This window comes from Pongo pygmaeus, chromosome 11 (genome assembly GCF_028885625.2).
Source record: "Pongo pygmaeus isolate AG05252 chromosome 11, NHGRI_mPonPyg2-v2.0_pri, whole genome shotgun sequence".
In the NCBI taxonomy this organism is placed as follows: Eukaryota; Metazoa; Chordata; class Mammalia; order Primates; family Hominidae; genus Pongo; species Pongo pygmaeus.
Window position 1 is genome coordinate 25,506,256 of NC_072384.2, and position 20,687 is coordinate 25,526,942.

Below are 20,687 nucleotides of genomic sequence, written 5' to 3' on the forward strand. Positions count from 1 at the left end.
GCGATGCTCCTGCCTTAGCCTCCCGAAGTGCTGGGATTTCAGACTGTGAGCCACCACGCCTGGCCTAGTGTTCTTTAGTGCAGTGTTCCATCTCCTTCACCATCTGGAGAGTTCTCTTTCATGCATAGATCCCAACATAGCTATTGGAGCACAGGAGATGAATGGGTGGAGGGGTAGAAAGGATAACTGAAGAAGATGCAGTGGTGAGTGAGGACTCAGCTTCACTCCCTTAACAAATAAATATTGTGATCCTAATAACAGCTAATATTTATTGTGTATTTATTGTGCATTGTGCTACCAGGATGATCTCATTTAACCTCACAACAATTCTATGGCATCAATACTGTTACTTCCCCTTATTTAATAAAAAGCAAGGAAACTGCATGGACTTGATAAATTTACAGAGATGCCACCAATACTTACCAGGTGGGGCTAGATGACATTCCACGTCCTTCCATCTCTGATGTTCTGGATCCTAAATTTTATCTATTAGAACCAACTCCTATATTTTTTATAGCAAATATACTCTATAAACATACATGTCCGTGAAAATGTAAATGAATATTAGATACGTAGTTTTCATATTTCTTTTATATTCCTTAATTCAATAAACATTATTGTTATTTTTTTGAGACAGGGTCTTGCTCTGTTGCTCAGGCTGGAGTGCAGTGGCACGATCTTGGCTCACTGCAGCCTCGGCCTCCTGGGGTCAAGTGATCCTTCCATCTTACCCTCCCCAGTAGCTGGGACCACAGATGTGCACCAACACACCTGGCTAATCTTTTTTGTATTTTTTGTAGAGATGGGGTTTTGCCATGTTGCCCAGGCTGGTCTTGAATGCCTGAGCTCAAGCAATCCGTCCACCTCGGTCTCCTAAGGTGCTGGGATTACAGACATGAGCCACTGCACCTGGCCAATTTTTAAAAAAATCGAGACAGGGTCTTGCTCTGTTGCCCAGGCTGGAGTGTGGTGGCATAATGTCGGCTTACTGCAGCCTTGACCTCTCAGGCTCAAGTGATCCTTCCACCTCAGCCTCCTGAGTAGCTGGGCATGGGCCAGCATGCTTGGCTAATTTTTGTGTTTTTTTGTAGAGACAGGTTTTCACCATGTTGCCCAGGGTGGTCTTGAACTCCTGGGCTCAAGGGATCTACCTGCCTCAGCCTCCCAAAGTGCTGGGACTACAGGTGTGAGCCACCACACCCGGCCTCAAAAAACATTTACTGAGAGGCTGCATTGTGCCAAACATCTTGCTGCATGCTGGGGATACAGAAATGAGTAAGACATGGCTGCTGCTGGGTGGGGCAAACTTACCAGCCGATTTCTTTAGAGCAAAGGACATTTGCTAATTTGTATTTTTTCCCACATTACATATTTTAAAGAATAAATAATTAAGTAAAATACAAATATCATCACATAATATCTTTACTCTTAAAGACCCCAAAGCTGAAAGTTTAAATAAAAAGTTAAAAAATCTAAATCTGTAATATTTTCATTGATTACCATGTAGTAGAGAGAAGAGTGGACTGGGTACCAAGATCATGGCTCACTGCAGCCTTGACTACCTGGGCTCAGGTGAGCCTCCCACTCCAGCCCCCCAGGTAGCTGGGACTACAGGTGCACGCCACCATGCCTGGCTAGGCAACGAAACCTTTGCAGGACACCAAGATCCTGCCCAAACCTGGCTCTTCTGCTAATTGTGTAAGTCCATGAGGCTTTCTGGGCCTGAGTTTCTGCATAAAATCACACTAATAACAGCTACTCTATGTCTCAGAATGTTTTGAGGATCATTGAGAAAATACTTCACAAACTGGAAGTTCTAGAAAGGAAAGCAATAATAATCACTTCTAAAATGAAGCTACTTGGCCAGGCACAGTGGCTCATGCCTGTAATCCCAGCACTTTGAGAGGCTGAGGCGGGTGGATCACTTGAGGTCAGGAGTTTGAGACAAGCCTGGCCAATATGGTGAAACCCCATCTCTACTAAAAATAGAAAAATTAGCCGGGCGTGGTGGCGGGTCCCTGTAATCCCAGCTACTTGAGAGGCTGAGGCAGGAGAATCGCTGGAACCTGGGAGGCAGAGGTTGCAGTGAGCCGAGATTGTGCCACTGCACTCCAGCCTAGGTGACAGAGCAAGACTCTGCCTCAAAAGAAAAAAAAATGAAGTGACTGCAGTGAAGTATCCCGATTCTTCGGTTATAGGTATCTTTGGCCTTAGGAGAATGGGATGATAACCTGAATCAATGCAAGACAGGGGGAACTGGCAGGTCTTCAGAGACAGCTGTTGAACCCAGGGATACTCATTCCCTTGGCCAGCCCCTGATTATGGCCATGGTCTCTAAGGAACCCGGATGATTGATCCCATAGGGAGTCCCCAAACATCACGTGGTCAATGATTTCACCGAAGGAACTTTTTCTGATGGACTGATTATGGAAGAAAATACATATAAGCCTTCTTTGCCTTTTCCACCTAAAAGTGGTCTGAAACAAGGAAGAAAAGCACAGATGTTAATCTGTTAAATATTATTTGGAAGTCGATTTGGTGGGAACAGGTTACAACTTGGGAGTCAGGAGAGGCCTTTCTTGTGGCATCCACCAGGTGGCACCAGATCCCCAACACAGTCAATAACAATCTTTCCAAGGGGCCACAACCTTTTCATCCTGGGGAGAGCAGGGAAATAATAGAAATTGGCTCTTGTTTATAGGTGGGGAAACTGAAATGGACATAAGTACATGCACTGACATGGGAACAGGCTCAAAGTCTGGAGCCAGAACGTTCACACCAAGCCTGGAGCCAGAAAGTTCACACCAACAATGCAATGTGGAGCACCCAGCAAGAAAGGGAGATTGGATAGGTGGAATTAGCCAGGGATTCAGTAGCTGCTGGTTGGATGTTGGTGAATGAAGCAATGTGCACAGCGTGGTGTTAAACATGGATGCTGAGGGAAGCAATTCCCTGAACAAACATTGCCTGGGCCCTTCCTCTCCACAGAAGCAGGGACTAGGTAGGCCTTGCCTCAGAGGTCAGTACAGGGGCCAAGAGGCAGAGGCCTGGGGAAACCTTAGGTGAGAAGGACACTAAGCAAGAAGGTGGTGGGGTCATAGGAAGTAGCATGTGCAGAGGCCCGGGGGTGCGGATGAGTGGGTTATGCTTCAGAAACTACTGGTAGGTCAGGCCAGTGAGTGGTTCATGTGGAGGAGGAAAGCAGAGGAGTGCATGGGAGCCCTTGGGGGCCTTAAAAATTACCCGCAAGAAGGATAAACCAGAAACTAAAGAGATGGTTGCCCACAGTGGGAAGGGTGGGTACCCATGGGGCAGCAAGATGGCGGAATGGAGACGGATTGGGAATGAGAAGGAATGATACTTCTCTGAGTATCTTTGTATTTAGAGCCATCGTAATGTTCCATGTACCCTGAAATAAATAATTAAACCCAACTAGGGTGTAGGGGAACCCAAGATGGAATACAAACAGTAACACATAAACCTAACTCATATGAAAACACAACCACACTGATGGGAGTGGGAGACAAAGAAAGCAACAGAACCAGCCCAGGCAATTCGGGAACCAGTATTTTAACTGGACTCTATAAAGCCAAAGTAAAACAGACACTAATACTGTAATGTAGTTAGTAAATGTGTTTCTTGCAAGGAGATGTGTTAGCAAATGGGATGTTACTTTACAGATACACCAAGATTGAACACATAAGGTAATACATTGTAGATGATGGGAGCTAAGCTGCTCACTGTAGGGGAAAGAAGTTACAAGTAAGGAAAGAAGGAAGGCCAAAACAAACCCCAGGTGTTGGACTGGAATTGGAAGCATCAGTGTCAATGTTTTTTTTTTTTTTTTTTTTTTGTTTTTGAGACAGGTTCTCATTCTGTCACCTGGGCTGGAGTGCAGTGGCGTGATCATGGTTCACTGCAGCCTCAACTTCCTGGGCTCAGGTGATCTTTCCACCTCAGCCTCCCAGGTAGCTAGGACTACAGGTGTTTGCCACCATGCCTGGCTAAATTTTTTGTATTTTTTGTATTTTTTGTATTTTTAGTAGAGATGAGGTTTCGCCATGTTGCCCAGGCTAGTCTCAAACTCCTAGGCTCAAGTGATCTGCTCACCTTAGCCTTCCAAAGTGCTAGCATTACAGGCGTGAGCTACCACGCCTGGCCATAATTCATGCTTTTTGATATATATATATAAGACATAAAGATAGAGAGATGAAAATGTGTGTGTGTGTGCATGTTGAGGGGGGCTCAGTATAAATATTTGTATTTTCTAGCTCTGGCCACTGAGAGGGCTCGGAAGCAAATGGACCACAGTAGCAACAAGTACCAGTTGCTGTAGCAGGTCTTGATTTCTAAATGCCATTCTCCAATGAAAGGAACCAGGGCTCCTTGGAGAAATGGTTGATTCCAGGGCTGACGTGGGAAAGATACAGATGAGTCTGGAATATACTGTGATGCTGGAAAGTAAAGATGTGCCTAGGAAAGGTCGAGGACGCACTGAAAGGTCAGAGGCGGTAACCTGAGGGGCTCCCAATGGCCAGAGCTGGAACAATTTGAGAACAAAATAAACAACGGTAGTGTTGGATTATAACCTATATAATAAAATAAATGTCCATGATTCCATGCTGATATAAAAATCTACTGAATAAAGAAGTAACTAAATGATGGTGAGGGACAGCTCATGGACATTATCATTAAGTGGACATCATGGTAATGGCTGTGGCAGACAAGACCCACTCACTGATGGATGCTAAAGTGGGAATTCATATAAAGATACGTAGATACAGAGTGGGAAAAAAGCTGAGGAGAAACAGGATGTTTGCATAATCTCAAAGTCTCTCCACATGATTATATTAGTGTTCCAGTGGAGAAACTTGGCAGACACCACTTTAGCCAAGCAACCAAGGTAAACATTACCAGTAAGAAGACATATCGACATCACAAGCCCCTTGATAAGATGCACCAAGAAGGACATATTGCTTCTGGGGAATTCTTGCAAAAATGCATAACCTCACCCTAGTCTTGGGAAAGCATTAGACACACACACACACTGAAGGCCAGTCTATAAAACAACTGTCAAAGGTGTCAAGGTCACAAATGATGAGAAAAGACTGAGGGACTGTCACAGATGAGGAGAAGAAGGGGACACGTTGACCAACTGCAGTGTGGACTCCTGGAACACTGAACGGACATTACTCAATAAAGCTGTACCGATTGTAATTTCCTGTTTCTGATCATTGTCACGCAGGAGACGTTAATGTTAGAGGAATCTGAGTAAAATACAGACGGCAACTTTCTGTACTATTTTGCAAGTTTTCCTTTAGTTTAAAAATATTTCTAAATAAAAAGTTTTTAAAAAATGACTGATGCTTATGTCCTGCCCTGTGAGTGAAGGGAAACTCTCATGTTTGAGCTCTTGTTTTATGCCAGGTATACTCTGCACATTTCCTAATTGAATCCTCACAACCCCATGTAAGGTGAGCACTTGTCTTTGCACGAGGGGAAAATGAAGTTCGGAAATGTTAAGAAGGCCACATAGTGAGTAAGAGCAGGACTGGGTTTCAGAATCAATGAGTTAATGAAGACTACAAACATACAGTCTGATACCAGCTATTTAAATGTATTCATAGAAAAATGAGTGGAGGGAATACATCCAAATATATTTGGATAATTATGGGTTATTATAACACAACCCAAATGTCATCAGCCTTCCCAGCCTGTGCATATGAAGGCAATCATGTTCACAAACACAATACTGAGGGCTGGTTTTTACTGACACGTGTTCACTGGAACTTCTGGCTCCCTTGCAGTGACCTCCTGCTCCAGGTGCTTCTGTGAGTTCCCAGGAGGATGCTTCCTCCTGGGAAACTGGTGCAAGCTCTAGTCACCTCACAGTGTCCTCTCCAGGTCCAGGTCCCCTGCCAGTGTCTGCCACCTGCACAGCTATGTGGGGGGCCAGCATTCATACCAGTATTGCTCTTCCAAAGCCAAATCTAGTGATGCCCCGGGGATGGAGGGGGCTGCTTCTGCAGATGTGGGAGAGCATCCCCTCCCCAAAGCCACTCTCCCACCACACCACACCTCCAAAAGACCCTCAGAAACAGCTGCCAGTGCCTGGCTCTTAGTCTCTCATCACATGTTGTTCAGAAGCATTCTGGCACTAAACCCCGCACCAAGAAGCTAACAACGCTGTCATCATCCTAACGCCATTTTATTTTTAAATATAAGATTTATAATTATCACTTAAAAGATATATACATCCTCTACGTTTCATTTTTTTATCCAGAAACTTTAATTGCAGAGATAGCTGGCATGTAAATGGACACAAAGGGCCACAGTGTCCCGCAGAAAGCAAATGGAAGGGACTGACCTACTGGTGACTTTCATTCTAGAATCAGGTATGTGTTGAGAGCTTTGTCCCGCAGGTTCCTCATCTCCTCGAGCAGCTTCTCTCCGGCCTTCTCTGCTGGTTGTGCTTGATCTTTCACTTCTCTGAGTATCAAAAAACCCCACAAGGAAACATGAGGACACTTAATAAAACCACGCAAGTCACCCCCCGCCAGCAGTGCTGGTGAAGGTCGGAGGAGCATTTTGTTTAATATACAAAGAAGGTTTTCACCACAGTTAGTAACAGTTTACTTACCAGTGAAAACACTGAGCTTATGAATGATTCAAACCTGGCTTCTGGCCTCAGCTGCATCAGTTTCTGAGCACGGGCAAGTTACCTAAGAATCCACAGCCCCTGTTTCCTGATGTGCGAATGGTGTAATTCCCATCTCCCAGCATTGTAGCGAAGGTGAAATTAGATCTTATTCACAGAGATCCTGGTGTGAGGTCTTCTAAATGCTCAGTCAATGCTGGCTGGTTTTTCATCTTTATGAATGAGGTAGATACACACTATTTCTGACTCTGGCAATGGCTCCAGAAGAGTGAATACCTCAGGGAGGGTTGTGCACCTGGACCAAGTAGTGGCTGATGTGGAGCCGAGGCTGATGTTGGTGTGGTGGGGATTGCTGGGTAGAACTTTGACTGGATGTGGTATAACATTGACAGGTGCAGTGGGAGTATACAAAGGGCTGAGAGATGGGGAGGACCTGGGCTTCTTAGGGGCCAGCTTGCCTCTTGGTGGGTTGGGGCCAAGGGTTAAGATGGAGACTCGGCTCAGAGACTGGATCACCAGCATCCAGATATGTGGGAGGAAATGATGAGTGTTTTGGTTAAAAGGATATATGTCTTGTTCAAAGACTGTGAACTCAGCTATATAATCTGCTTGGGCAATATAAATCCAATATAAAATAAAGTGCTTCTGAGACATTTTTTTAAAGAGGGTGACATGTTTGGCAAATGGCTGACAGTTTTGGAAAACCAGAAATACCTGAAAATGGAGAATTAAGATGTTCCCTAATGCACATAATTAAAGAAATTAATTGGTACCATTTTATGGAATCATGTTTAAAAATATATAGATCCTGTCTCCCCTTAGAGATACTGAGTAATACTGTGTTGATCTAAGGAGTGCTGAAAAATGTGTCAGCAACTAAAGTCACAATCTCACAGTTCCTTGAACATTTTATAGAGAATGTGATTCCCCTGTGGGTCTTGAAAGGGCCAAGACCGCTGTCCAGGCAGCAGAGAATCTCTCTGGTTAATTTCAGCCATTGAGAGAGAGCAGATGATTCTTTGCATCCATGAAAATAAATGTTTGCCAGAAACCAAATAAAGAACAGTCTTCAGGGGGAAATGGGACACTGCTGATGTGTTCTTTTTGTTCCGTCCCTGTCTGTCCAGGCTCTGGGTGTCTGGCAGGGAGGACTCTGTTGGCTTCTGGCTGGAGAGAAGGAGGTAAGGAAGAGGAAAAAGTAAGAACAGAGAGGAAGAAACTGAGCACAGGATTAGGCTTGATGTGAGCTGAGGAGAGTTTCTGAACCAAATCACTTTTGAAAATGGTCTGTGGGATATTAACTTGCTGAAATACTATGCAACAAATAAAATGATAATTATGTTGACAATTTTGGTTCACAAAAAATGTACATAAAATAATTTTACCTGCCAAAGAGGTAAATTTAAAATGTCATGGAAATGTTTATTGCAAATGTGTGAAATGTATATATATTTTTTGAAAAAATTAGAAGCTGACTTGATGTGCAGAAAATGTTTATAGTTCATTGTTAGTTTTTTTTTGTAAAGTAAAATACTAAAATTTTACTAAAAATACGTAAAAAATGATATACTAAAATTTACTAAAAATACGTTAAAAATGATATACCACTTTGGGTGAACATGTAAAGTAATAAATTCTATTTTGTTTAGTGATAATTTGATAACCAAATGCCATTCAACATTAGCTCCATGGTACGAAGAGTGAAGACTCATGTAAAAGAGCAAGTGAGTAGATAGGTATTGAATATCACCTTGCTCCTGGGGCAAGCCATTCTATGTCCAAGGTAATATTTGAAGTAGAAAAAAAAAAGGTTTTCATTTAAAACCCTATGTCAGGTTTTTGAAACTTGAAGCAAACACAAAGTGCATCTATGTGTTGAGGTGCAAGAGGTTTTATGTGCCGGGTAGCAGAACACAATATTCTATTAATTAACTAATTAGTTAATTAACTGATCAAAACAGATGCTTACTGGAATTCCATTTAAAATTTTTTTTCCTACATTTTCTTTTACCAGAAACTGCCAATCTATTTTCTGAGCAGTGTTGGCTGCTGCAGGTCTCTGGAACTATCACAGACAAACCAGAGAGACCTCATACTGCTCTAAGAAATGTGAGCACTCCTTTCAGAAAAGGCAGGCCCCCCACAACAAAGTAGACGACAAAATGAGAAAATAAATTTGCAGCATATATAAGAAAGGGTAATTATCTTTAATAAATGAGGAACTCTTGCAAATAAGGAAGAAATATAGGCAAAATAGGCAAAACAAGTCCCTCATAAAAGAAGAGAAATGGTTGAAAAGCATAGATAAGTTTTTAGTATAACTTGTAAACAAAGAAATTAAAATTAAAATAATGAGATGGTCTTTAAAAAAGTTCTGTCTCATTGATAAAGATGAAAAAAAAGATGACACTCTTCCATGTCGTCCAGGGCATTTGAATGCAGGCAGCTCTAACCTCTACCAGTAGGAGAGATGGTAACACACTATCTGGATGGTCATTAAGCAATATATATTAAAACCTTAAAATGCGCATTGATCTAGAATTTATCCTAAGAAAACAGTCTGACAAGTTTGAAAGGAATTATAGCACAAGGATGTTTGTTGCAGAACTATTGATAATGGAAAACACTGCAAAGAGTTTATATGTTCCTTGGCAGATTGTTGGTTAAATAAATTATGGTACATCTACTCGGAAATATAATAATTCATATGTATATTTATAAATATGTGCTTATGATATGTTGTTAAATAAAAGTGCAGAAGATAAAACAATATGTATAATATGATTGAATTTTGTTAAAACCATATGTATTTATATTGTATTTATTTATTTTTTTGAGACGGAGTTTTGCTCTTGTCACCCAGCTAGAGTGCAGTGGCGTGATCTTGGCTCACTGAAACCTCTGCCTCCCAGGTTCAAGCGATTCTCCTGCCTCAGCCTCCTGAACACTGGGGTTATAGGCACCTGCCACCATGCCCAGCTAATTTTTGTATTTTTAGTAGCGATGGGGTTTCACCATTTTGGCCAGGCTGGTCTCTAACTGCTGACCTCAGGTGATCCACCTGCCCCAGCCTCCCAAAGTGCTGGGATTACAGGCATGAGCCACCATGCCCGCTATTTATATTTTAAACCATGTATGATGGTTTCCATATATGTGGAAAATATATATTTAACTATATAGATTTATATATATTTAACCATATAATATATATTTAAACCATACACATGGTTTAAAATATAAATACATAATATAAATATATAAATATAAATATATATCTATATTTTTGGAAGACCATACATCAAAATGTATGTTACTACCTTTGGGTGGTTGTTTTTATCATATTTAAAATTTTTTATATTTTCTAATTTTTAACATAATATAAAGGCATTTTTCAAAGAAAAAGAATAAAAATAAAGTTTATACATGGAATTTCAAACTTATAAAGCATATGAACTATAGGTGGTTGACATTAAAAAGTATTCTTAAAATCTTTGTTTTAATTTGTATTTCTTTCATTACAATGAGGAGGAACACATTTTATATGTTTATTACTGTGTTTTTGAAACCAATTTTTCAAAGGATGATGCTTACTTGGCTAGTTAGCCCCTGATGGAGAGGAGGAGAGAACATTTACTGAGCTCTGGTTCACATCAGGCAACTGGCTAGGTGCTTCCATGGCTGGTAACTCATTTCATCCTTACATTTGCCCTGTGACAGGGAGATTTTATTTTCTGCATGCTACAGATGAGGAAACTGAGGCCCAGAGTTGATAAGGACAATAACTTGGCTTGAGATTTTCTATGTATAAATGGTGCAGCTCCAGATGGTCTGGCTCCAGAGCCAGTTCCTTATACAGAATGAAACTCAATCAGCTATTAATAAGAAACAAACATATCCTGAAATTGATTGATAAGCACATGGAAAATGGATTTCAGTTTTTAAAGGCTTACTTGATAACAAGATTTCAGGGAGTGTAATTGTGCCTAAAATAAAATACACATCTAAATATATGAAGCACCAGAAATGTGTCTTTCAAAGACTGAGCTATTTAGACTCAGACAACATGACAATTTTGTACTTTATGCAGAACAAATTTCATCCAAGATTACCTTTTAATAAGGCATAAAAGCATCTACTTACTTCTCCTTCCTGATGTCCTTGTAGTTCAACATAGGGAATTCCACTTTGATCATTTCTGGAGTCAACATAACTTCTACATTCTGCTCACAGAGCTCACTGCAAAGTAATAAGATGTTTAGTGGGCACTGCTTTTCCTTCCCAATGTAAAAATAGGAATGAAATATTGTGATCATTTAGGAGTTATGCAATTCTTGTGGTATTCAACTTTAGTTCCATCTACTTTTGTTGTTTACGTTAAAAGAAGCATAAGGTTGATAAATTGCTGTCCACCAACAAACAATGGTAGGCATAATGGTAGTTATTTATAACCAGAGAATATAATGCAATTTTTTAAAATGGAGGTTACAGAATTTACATTCTTTTCCAGTGCACATGGAACATTTACCAAAATTGACCATATCTTGGGCTGTAAAGAAAGCCTGAAAGATTTCAAAAGACTAAAATTAGTCAGAATATGTTCTCTGACCACAATGGAATTAGAATAGAAATCAATAGCAAAGAAGATCACTAGAAAGCCCACAATGGCTTTAAAATTAAACACTATATTTCTAAATAGTCGTCTTTTTTTTTCCCAATGTTTTTGTGGTCTGCTATCCCTTAGAGCAGGGATCAGTAAACTTTTTTCTGTAGAGACTTAATGGGTCATATGGTCTTTGTTACAACTACACAACTTTTTTTCTTGCTGTTGTAGCAAGAGAGAAATCATAGAAAAATACACAAGTGAATGGGTGTGGTTGTGTTGCAATAATACTTTATTTACAAATATAGGTGGTGGGCCACATTTGGTTCTGAGCTATAGTCTGCTGACCTCTGGCCTAGAGCTTTGTTGTTTGATGGTTCAAGCTGGGCCACTGCATGTCTGGGTTTCAGCTGGAGCAAAGCAGGGAGGGATGGTGTGCAGGAGACACACTCACTCTTTTAAGAGCTGACCTCAAGAGTGGACTGTATCTTGTCTGCTAACATTCCATCAGCAAACACTTAGTAAAATGGACAACTTAACTGCAAGGGAGGCTGGGAAACTTAGCCTCCAGTTTCAGTGCTTCTAGGACTTTAGAAGAACAGGACAACTAATTTTTTGACAGCACCCATCTCCACCACACTCAATTAGAGAAATGCTTCCAAGACCATCAAAGGGCAACAAAGGCTTCAAAAGTCTGGAATTACAAACAGGGACACTTTACTCAGCAGTGATATATGTAAAAAGAGGTGGGCATCGCAATTTTCTATTAAGAAAAATACCCTTGAAATCTGCAAAAGTTGTTCTAGCCTCATTAGATTGAAAGCTAATATTTACTGAGTAGCTGCTACATGCAAATCACTATGCTGGTGCTTTGCAAACATTATCTTCCCATTAGCAGTTTCTTTGTCTCAAAGGTGGGCATAATAATAAGAGCTCATCATAAGGATTAAATGAGACTGTTTGCAAAGCACTCCCTGGCACACATTTAATGCTCAGCGAGTGTTGGTTATTATAATTACTATTCTCATCAGCATCAGCACCTCCTTTAATTCTGACAACCCTCTATGAAGTAGGTACAACTACTCCCATTTCAAAGATGAGGAAACGGAGTCAAGATAGTGTGCACATCAGTGCTGAATGGAGGAGGAGTTGGGTATGTTTGGATCTGCTGAACATCTCCCCAGTGGGCCTGGCAGAAAGAAGCTGAAGCAAATATGAATCACCCCACCCTGGCCGCAGCCCTCTCAAGAAATGCTGTCATGCAGTGATTTGAGTAGATGGCAATTCAACATTCCTTTTCAGAGCTGAAGTCCAAGCTCTAGAAGCTCAGGTATTGTCAAGTATCATTGCATGTGGGCACGTCTTATTTGCCTCACATATTAAGGATTCCACCAATTGATTACTTACTTGTAAAAATGTACTTAAACTATCAATATAGTATGTGTTTATAAAAGAAAAAATAGAAACCGTAATCAACAAATACTTATTTTTGAGTATATATGGTGTGAAAGATGCTGTAGTCTGATGTGTAATAAAGCATTTCCTGCAATCACAAGCAGGCTGGCAGTGATCCTAGTCTGATCATGACAGTGATAATTTGCTATCAGTGCTTGAGTTATCAGAATTTCTTTGCTTTATCACAGCTGATGGTGTAATTTAGAATGCAAAAGTTTTTATGTGTTAAGAGCAAAAACATTTTTGAACAATGGAGCTAAGGAGTGCAGATCAGTAGGGTTGCTACAGGAGGCCAGGTCCTCAGATGGCCTTGGTCAATCCAGCTCTTCCCCCTCTTGCTTGCAATTCTTGGACAAGGATGTACTGAGAATGCAACATCCTAAGATAAACAACAGGGCTGTGTCCTTGTTCCTCTCAGAACAGAATGTTCTGCAATGCTTAAGCTCAGCGATCCCTGTGACACTCAGGGAATAAAACCCAAAGTAAAGTGCTTTTGGGGTCCCTCAGCTGTGATGCAATGTGGGAGACATGCAGACGAGACTGGGTCTACCCTGGGCAGCTTTACTAAGCCTTGGTGGACTGGCTCACCCTGGATCCTAGGCTTCTGTTTATTCTTGCTGCCTATCTATGAGTCATACATCTGCTTTGCCTGACTTACTGTTCTTGTGTTCTGTCTCACTAAACTAGACCTAAGAACCTTTGCAGATGTCAAAGAAACAGAGAAATATGTTGATAAATATGGACGCTCCTTGACTTACAATGAAGTTAGGTCCCATTAGACCCATCGTGAGTTGAAAATATCGTGAGTTGAAAGTGCATTTTTGACTTATGATAATTTCTACTCATAATGGGCTTATCTGGATAGAACCCCACCATAAGTCGACGAGTGTACTGGATGAGAATAACTTTCACACCGCTGTAAAGCTGAAAAATCATAAGTCAAACCAATGTAAGCCAGGTACTGTCTGTAGTTTCCATAATATTTTGATAAGTGACAGGAGTTAAATACTGAGAGCTTCATTTGCGAAGTGAGAAAGCAAAGACCATGTATAGGCACAATTCATTCATGAGCCGCATCTCAAATAAAAATGAAGACATCCATCTCACCACAGAAATATACTTCAGAACACTTCCTTCACTCACTTCAAGGCAATGCAGTCCCAGGTAACTGCTACCAGCGCAGGAGTCAGAACCAAATGCAGAATGATCAGGCAGGCACAGGGCTGGGCGCTTGGCCTGAACAGTGATCACAGCCCAGACACTTCATGCCAGTACTTCACGCCAGTCACACAGAAGCACGCAGGAGCATCTGGCTTTTGGTAAAGCAGCTAAGCTGGCCTCTTGTGTTTCCAGCTTTTCACTTGTCCCCTCCTCGTGTTTTCCCAGAACTCCCCACTGGACCAGGAGTCTTCTCATTCCCATCACCTCTCCTGCCACTGACCCTCAAGCCTGAACTCTAAAAACGCTCTGGTGATTTTATACTGAGTTATAAGTGAGACTTAAAATGTTCCCTCCCCAGAGGTAGTTTAATAGAAACAAAGTGCAAAGCTAAAGGAATGGGTCTTCAGTAATAGGAGTTCAGGAAATAGCGGGTAGGGAGGAACTCTGGGACCAAGAGTCTTCCTAATGTGCCGGAGCTCTTGTCATGCAGGGCTGGTGGCCCTCTTTGTGCTATACCCTGACTCTGCTGTCACAGATACAGCAGCAGATCCAAGTGCTCCTTTATATCCCCAAAGATATGAAAAATCAAAATTGAAAAATATCAGAAATATGTATTCATCTTCTACACTTGAGACATAACACTGGATGGAGGAAAACCTCTTGGGACATGAATACCTCTTCATCTGATGTTTTGGAAATCTAACCATGTATCTTCTCCTATTCTTATTTTCTCATAATGTTACTATTGGGTGATACAACTTCATTCTAAAGTGAGCTGTTGCTTGCCTACCAAGTGTCAGACACCGGGCTAGGGGTTTGGAATACCAGGGTCATTAATGGTAGTATATCTAATTATCAAAACCTTACTATGTGTGAGGCACTGAACTAAACATTGGACATGTAGTAATTCATTTGCTTTTCATAGGCACCCATGAGATGGGTCCTGGGATCATTCCATTTGAAGATGAGGACATTGGGGCACTGAGAGGTGAAGTCAGTGGCCCAAGGTGTACTGTGAGTGAGTGGCAGTGGTGGGGGTGGTGGTGTTGAACCCACAGCCTACCCCTTCATCACACTATTCTATACAACATTTCGGGTGCTCTATACTCTTCTAATGGAATCTAATTTTAATGAGAGATGAGTTTGTATACAACCTTATGCTATGTTGGTTAATTAAACTAGAAAACTTAAATGAATTTTACTTTTGCCTGGTAGAAAGTATCTGCTTTAAAACATATGGAACTTCTAATTTTCTCCCTGAAATTATATGGTGATATAATAAGTAGCTAAGTATATTTTTTAAAAAGAGGAAGTAATGACTCAGATCTAGAGCATTTGCAAATGGGGCAATGCCAGGTGAGCCAGCTGGAAACACGTGTGAGCTGGACGTGCGAATGCTGTATGCTCTGGTGCTCATGATGGAGAAGCTGCCCTGGGACAAGGGCACAGGCTCTGCTTGGCTCAGGTTTCCCATTCTCAGCTCTGCTGCTGTGTCTGTGGCCATCAGTTGTAAATGAGCGTAGGGATAGGAGATTCAAGACCATTTTCACTGGCTGTTGCGTGCTGATCAGTAAAATCAAATGTAAGTGCCTTACTTCTGGACTTGTATTTCTTTATGCCCATCCAAGTCCTACCTATCTTTCACATACTAACCCAAGTCCATGTGACCACTGAAGCCTTCCAAGGCCATTTGGCACCACCTCAGATCTCCTCTCCCTTGAGCTACTGGAACAGCTAAAGATCAGGAAGCCGTAGAGCTTAGAGACTGTCGATTCTCCATCACGAATTTAACATCTTGTCTAGGTGATGGTACGGATGGGTGTTAGCCTTATCTTCTCATTTGAGCTGCAAGCTCAGGAACTGTGTGCTCTTCTGAAGTTCCTCACAGCACCTTACATATTTTTGGAAAACAGACCACATTAGAGGCCAAAGGTTAAAAAAAAAAAAAAAAAAGTACCGTTCAACTGTTTCTAGTCTGTCTTCTTCTGGTAAGGCATCAAGAATGGCAGGGACGTCTATCGGAAGCATAAATGAATTGAAAGAATCGCAGCTGTGGAAAAACCACACAAGCAGTCAAAGATAGAGTCACACTAGAAGTCTTGGGGTCTTTACATAATTTTCTAAAGCATTTTTATTTTACCACTGGCGAGGCCTCTACTACTCTGTCCTCCCTCACTCTTGAAAAGCCATTTATGGTTCCCAGAGGCAAAGGCAGGGGATGCAATAGGCCCCAGGCAAACCCGGGAGAATGTTGCCAAGTAAGACACGTCCTGGAGTTTAAAAAGAATCATAGAATTTTTCAGTCTGTAGTGTTTACATTGTATTATCTCCTGGGGTGAGTGTAGTTAGATACTGATATGGTTTGGACCTGTCCCCACCAAATCTCACGTTGAATAGTAATCCCCAGTGTTGGAGGTGGATTCTGGTGGGAGGTGATTGGATCATGGGGATGGAGTTCTCAGGAATGGGTTAGCACCATCCCCTTGGTGCTGTTCTCACGATGGTGAGTGAGTGAGTTACCTTGAGATACGGTTGTTTAAAAGTGTGTGGCACCTCCCCGTCACTCTTCCTCCTGCTCTGGCCATGTGAGGTGCTGGCTTCCCCTTTACCTTCCGCCATGATTATAAGTCTCCAGAGGCCTCCACAGAAGCCGAGCAGAAGCTGTCCTGCTTTCTGTACAGCTTATGGAACCATGAGCCAATTAAACCTCTTTTCTTTATAAATTACTCAGTTTCAGGTATTTGTTTATAGCAATGAGAGAACAGGCTAATACAGGTAGTTTACTTTTGGTCCTAGTATTTTCCCTCCACCTTTATACTCCTTCTTAGACATTCTATTCCATTTCATATCTTCCTCCCCACCTCCTTGTGTATTGTTCAGTATTATAACTTTAGAGCTTCATATAAAAATTTCTGGGTATTGAGAATGTTAAAAGAATTGAGATAGGGTGGAAAATACATTGTTATTTTTAAACTTGGCAGCAGCCCTTTGTTTCAAATTGATGGAATGAGCACTTTTTTGGGGTCTCGACTCCTTCCATACACACATTTCAGATGACATAGAAGGAATAAAAACCGAACACACAACAGCAAAGAGAACAAGAGAAAAGACATTAGTGGATAAAAATTTTCAATCATTTTCTGGAATAAATTTCTAGAAGCCTGAAGAATGCTGTCTCATGAAAAACAGCGAAGAATGACAGAGCCTGGAGCCCACTCGGAAGGAAACAGACCTCCTCACAGATGCTGGAAAGGCTGAGGCTGAAGGTAGGGCAGGAGGCAGGAATGGAAAGCAGGGATTAACTGACGGCTCCTTTGTGTGTGCACATATGTCTTTGCGATAAGATTCTTATCTTTGTTTTGTTATTGTGCAAAAATGCACCCACTTGCCAAGTATGAAGACTGGCTGAAAAAAAAATTATAGCATCATGGTTTTGACTAATGGGAAAAGAATGAGGAAAGCATCTGTGAGCTGATGAAGAATGACTTTCTGGAGATATTAAGTGAAAAAAACAAATGCAGAAAAGCATATCTAGAATGACACTTTTTGTATAAGACAGAAGGGAAAATAAGAAAAATATATATATTCTGCTTACCATTATAAAGAGAAACACAGGAAGGATACGTTAGAAGACCAAGCTGGCTACCTGCCAGGGGCTGGAGGGAGATGGGAGGGAGTGACACTTCCCTGAATATGCCTTTAATGTAGTTTTGAGTTTGGAAAACATGTTAATGTTCAACATATTGAAAAAATAAAATTAAATCAATAAGAAAGTGAAATAAGAAACAGGCTGAAAGCAAACTGAAACAAATCATAATATTTCACAGAAATTCCATAAAAACACTGGAAGGAAAGAGAGAGAGAGACAGAGAGAGAGAGAGAGACAGAGAGAGACAGAGAGAGAGAAAGCTAGAGGAATGAGAAAAGAAAGAGAAAAGAAAAAGAAATTACCCAAGTAACTTATTACAAGTTATTTGACTACATACCCATAGACTTGGGTGGGAGGGGCTGCGGGGGGGACCTGGAAACCAATCTGAACTTATTTTGCATGTTTATTAAGGTGGTTATGGATCAAGCAATTCTGAAATGATTTTTGATGTATTATAAAATTGAGTAAGTAAATGCATTAGAAGCCAGGGTTCTCACAGTGGAAGAAGGGAGATACAAATATGGAATGGTGGAAAGCAAGCAAGAACTCTATGGATATGGACTGGAACTGTAGGCATTGGTGCAAATTCATGATTTCTAAAATATGGATATGTATGAGTATATGTGTGTTTAGATGCACATACATTACATATATATGTATGTTGCATATATCTTTGTGTGTACATTGTGTGTGTGTGTGTTTGTGTGTATACCTGACTTTGTCTGCTGAATAGACCAAGAAGCAAACCCCGCCCCACCCCAGAAGCAATGTGTATACACAATACCCAGATTTTGGTCTTTAATCCCATTTCCCACCAAAAGGAACCTGGGCCCTGAGACACAGAGGTTAGCCCTGTTAGTAACTGACTTCGTGACAAAGAATCCAGGTATTATTAGAAAATTCTACCAAAATTTTACTTTAGAACATGTATAGTCAGAGGGAATTCCCACTAAGAAGAGGGACTGAGAAGTTCAGGGTCTGGGCCACTCTCCAGGGACCAGGCTGGTCTAGCACAATGGAATGGCAGCAACCAAGAGCTTTTCATGATGCAAAACTTACCCAGTTTTTAAATTCTGAGACCATGTTCCTCTCACTTTTTTTTGTGTGTGTTAAATATATTCATTTAAAATTGAAATGGTGATGACAGTAGATGGTGGTTGGGCATTTTTTTTAAATTTGCTTTGCTTTGTTTTATTTATTTTTTAAATTTTTGTTTATTTTCTTTTGAGATGGAGTCTCGCTTTGTTGCCTAGGCTGGAGTGCAGTGGCATAATATCGGTTCACTGCAACCTCTGCCTCCCAGGTTGAAGCGATTCTCCTGCCTCAGCCTCCTGAGTAGCTGGGATTACAGGTACCTGCCACCACACCTAGCTAATTTTTGTATTTTCAGTAGAGACAAGGTTTCACCATGTTGCCCAGGCTGGTCTTGAACTCCTGACCTCAAGTGATTCTCCTGCCTTGGCCTCCCAAAGTGCTGGGATTATAGGCATAAGCCAATGTGTCTGGCTGTTGCTTTGTTTAATTTTAATGTCCTGCCTGGGCGCGGTGGCTCACACCTGTAATCCCAGCACTTTGGGAGGCCGAGGCAGGTGGATTGCTTGAGGTCAGGAGTTCGAGACCAACCTGGCCAACATGGTGAAACCCTGTCGCTACTAAAAATACAAAAAATTAGCCAGGTGTGGTGGCCCACGCCTGTACTAGCTACTCAGGAGGCTGAGGCAGAGAATTGCTTGAACCTGGGAGGCAGAGGTTGCAGTGAGCTGAGATCGTGCCACTGCACTCCAGCCTGGGCGACACAGTGAGACTCCGTCTTAAAAAAAAATTGTTTTAATGACCTTACTTGACAAAGTAAAACCCTGACAATGCCAAGACAGTTCCCAAAGTTCTTCTGGACATTTTGCTCATCTGTGAAATCAGAAAGTCTGGGAACTATTGGATTAGATAATTTCTTCAGTTGTCACTGACTCTCAGATTTTATGGAAGTCCAAAGAGACTTAACAAGTTATCTCTGAATTTACTGAAGAGTAAAGAAATAAATGAGCTGCTTCAATTATTACAAATACAAAAATGACTTGGAATAAATAAACACGAAATAACTATATTGTATGGTTTAACAACAAACAGTTGTCAGGGGCAAAAGGTACAAGGCAAACCTCATAAGTAACAGGAGCTAATTTATTCAAGCAAAATGGCTGCAAACTTGGAATATCATTAATGGATTTATAGGAAGTTGCTACAGACTGAACTTTGTGTTGTCCCCAAATCCATGTTGAAACATAACTCCCAGGCCAGGTGCAGTGGCTCACACCTGTAATCCCACACTTTGGGAGGCCGAGGTGGGAGGATCACTTGAGGCCAGGAGTTTGAGATCAGCACGGGCAACATAGCAAGACCCTATCCCTATTTACATTAAAAATAACAAGAACTTAACCCCCAATGTGATGGTATTTGGAGATGGAGCCTTTGGGAGGTGGGTTAGGTCATAACGATGGAGCCCTCATGAATAGGACTAGTGCCCGTCAAAGAGGCCTGAGAAGCTGGGTGCAGTGGCTCCACTTCTGTAATCCCAGCACTTTGGGAGGCTGTGGTGGGAGGATTGCTTGAGGCCAGGAGTTCAGCACCAGTCTGGGCAATGTAGCAAAACCCTATCTCTACAATAAATAAATAAAATTGGCTGGGCATGGTGATGCACACCTATAATCCCAGCTACTTGGGAGGTTGAGGAAGGAGAATCACTTGAGCCCAGGAGTTTGAAGCTGCAGTGAGCTATGATTATGCCACTGCACTCCAGGGTGGAAGATAGTGATATCTCATCTTAAAAAAAAAAAAAAAAAGCCTGAGAGCTCCCTTCCCCTTTCTGCCATGTTTGGACACAGTGAGAAGACAACCATGTATGAACCAAGAAGCTGGCCCTCACCAGACACCAAGACTACTAGCGCCTTGATCTTGGACTTCCCAGTCTCCAGAACTGAGAAATAAATTTCAGTTGTTCATAAATTACATCTATGGCATTTTATTATAGCTGCCCAAACGAACTAAGACAGAATTTAAAAAAGGAATTACACTTCTTATTTTGTACCTGTTTTCAGAAATAAAAACATGACCTAGAGTCTTACATCCCATGGAAATCCATGCTAAGGAGATACAGAATCCTCTCTGATTTT

General features: G+C 41.4%; 1 protein-coding gene across 13 annotated transcripts in view; it reads right to left on the reverse strand.

The window, feature by feature from the left end:
- Positions 1 to 6,189: 6,189 nt before the first annotated feature.
- CFAP221 (cilia and flagella associated protein 221) overlaps positions 6,190 to 20,687 on the reverse strand; it is a 114,413-nt gene continuing 99,915 nt past the window's right edge. For 8 of the 13 annotated variants that reach the window (XM_054478761.2, XM_054478758.1, XM_054478760.1 and 5 more), the window contains 3 exons: positions 15,832 to 15,924; positions 10,799 to 10,894; positions 6,191 to 6,489 (listed from right to left, as the gene is read on the reverse strand). In XM_054478761.2, coding sequence (XP_054334736.1) covers positions 6,381 to 6,489; positions 10,799 to 10,894; positions 15,832 to 15,924 — 298 coding nt within the window. In that variant the 3' untranslated portion in view covers positions 6,191 to 6,380. Of the gene's footprint in view, positions 6,490 to 10,798; positions 10,895 to 15,527; positions 15,766 to 15,831; positions 15,925 to 20,687 lie in introns of those variants that run through there. The other 5 variants (XM_054478757.2, XM_054478763.1, XM_054478764.2 and 2 more) reach the window with 5 other exon arrangements.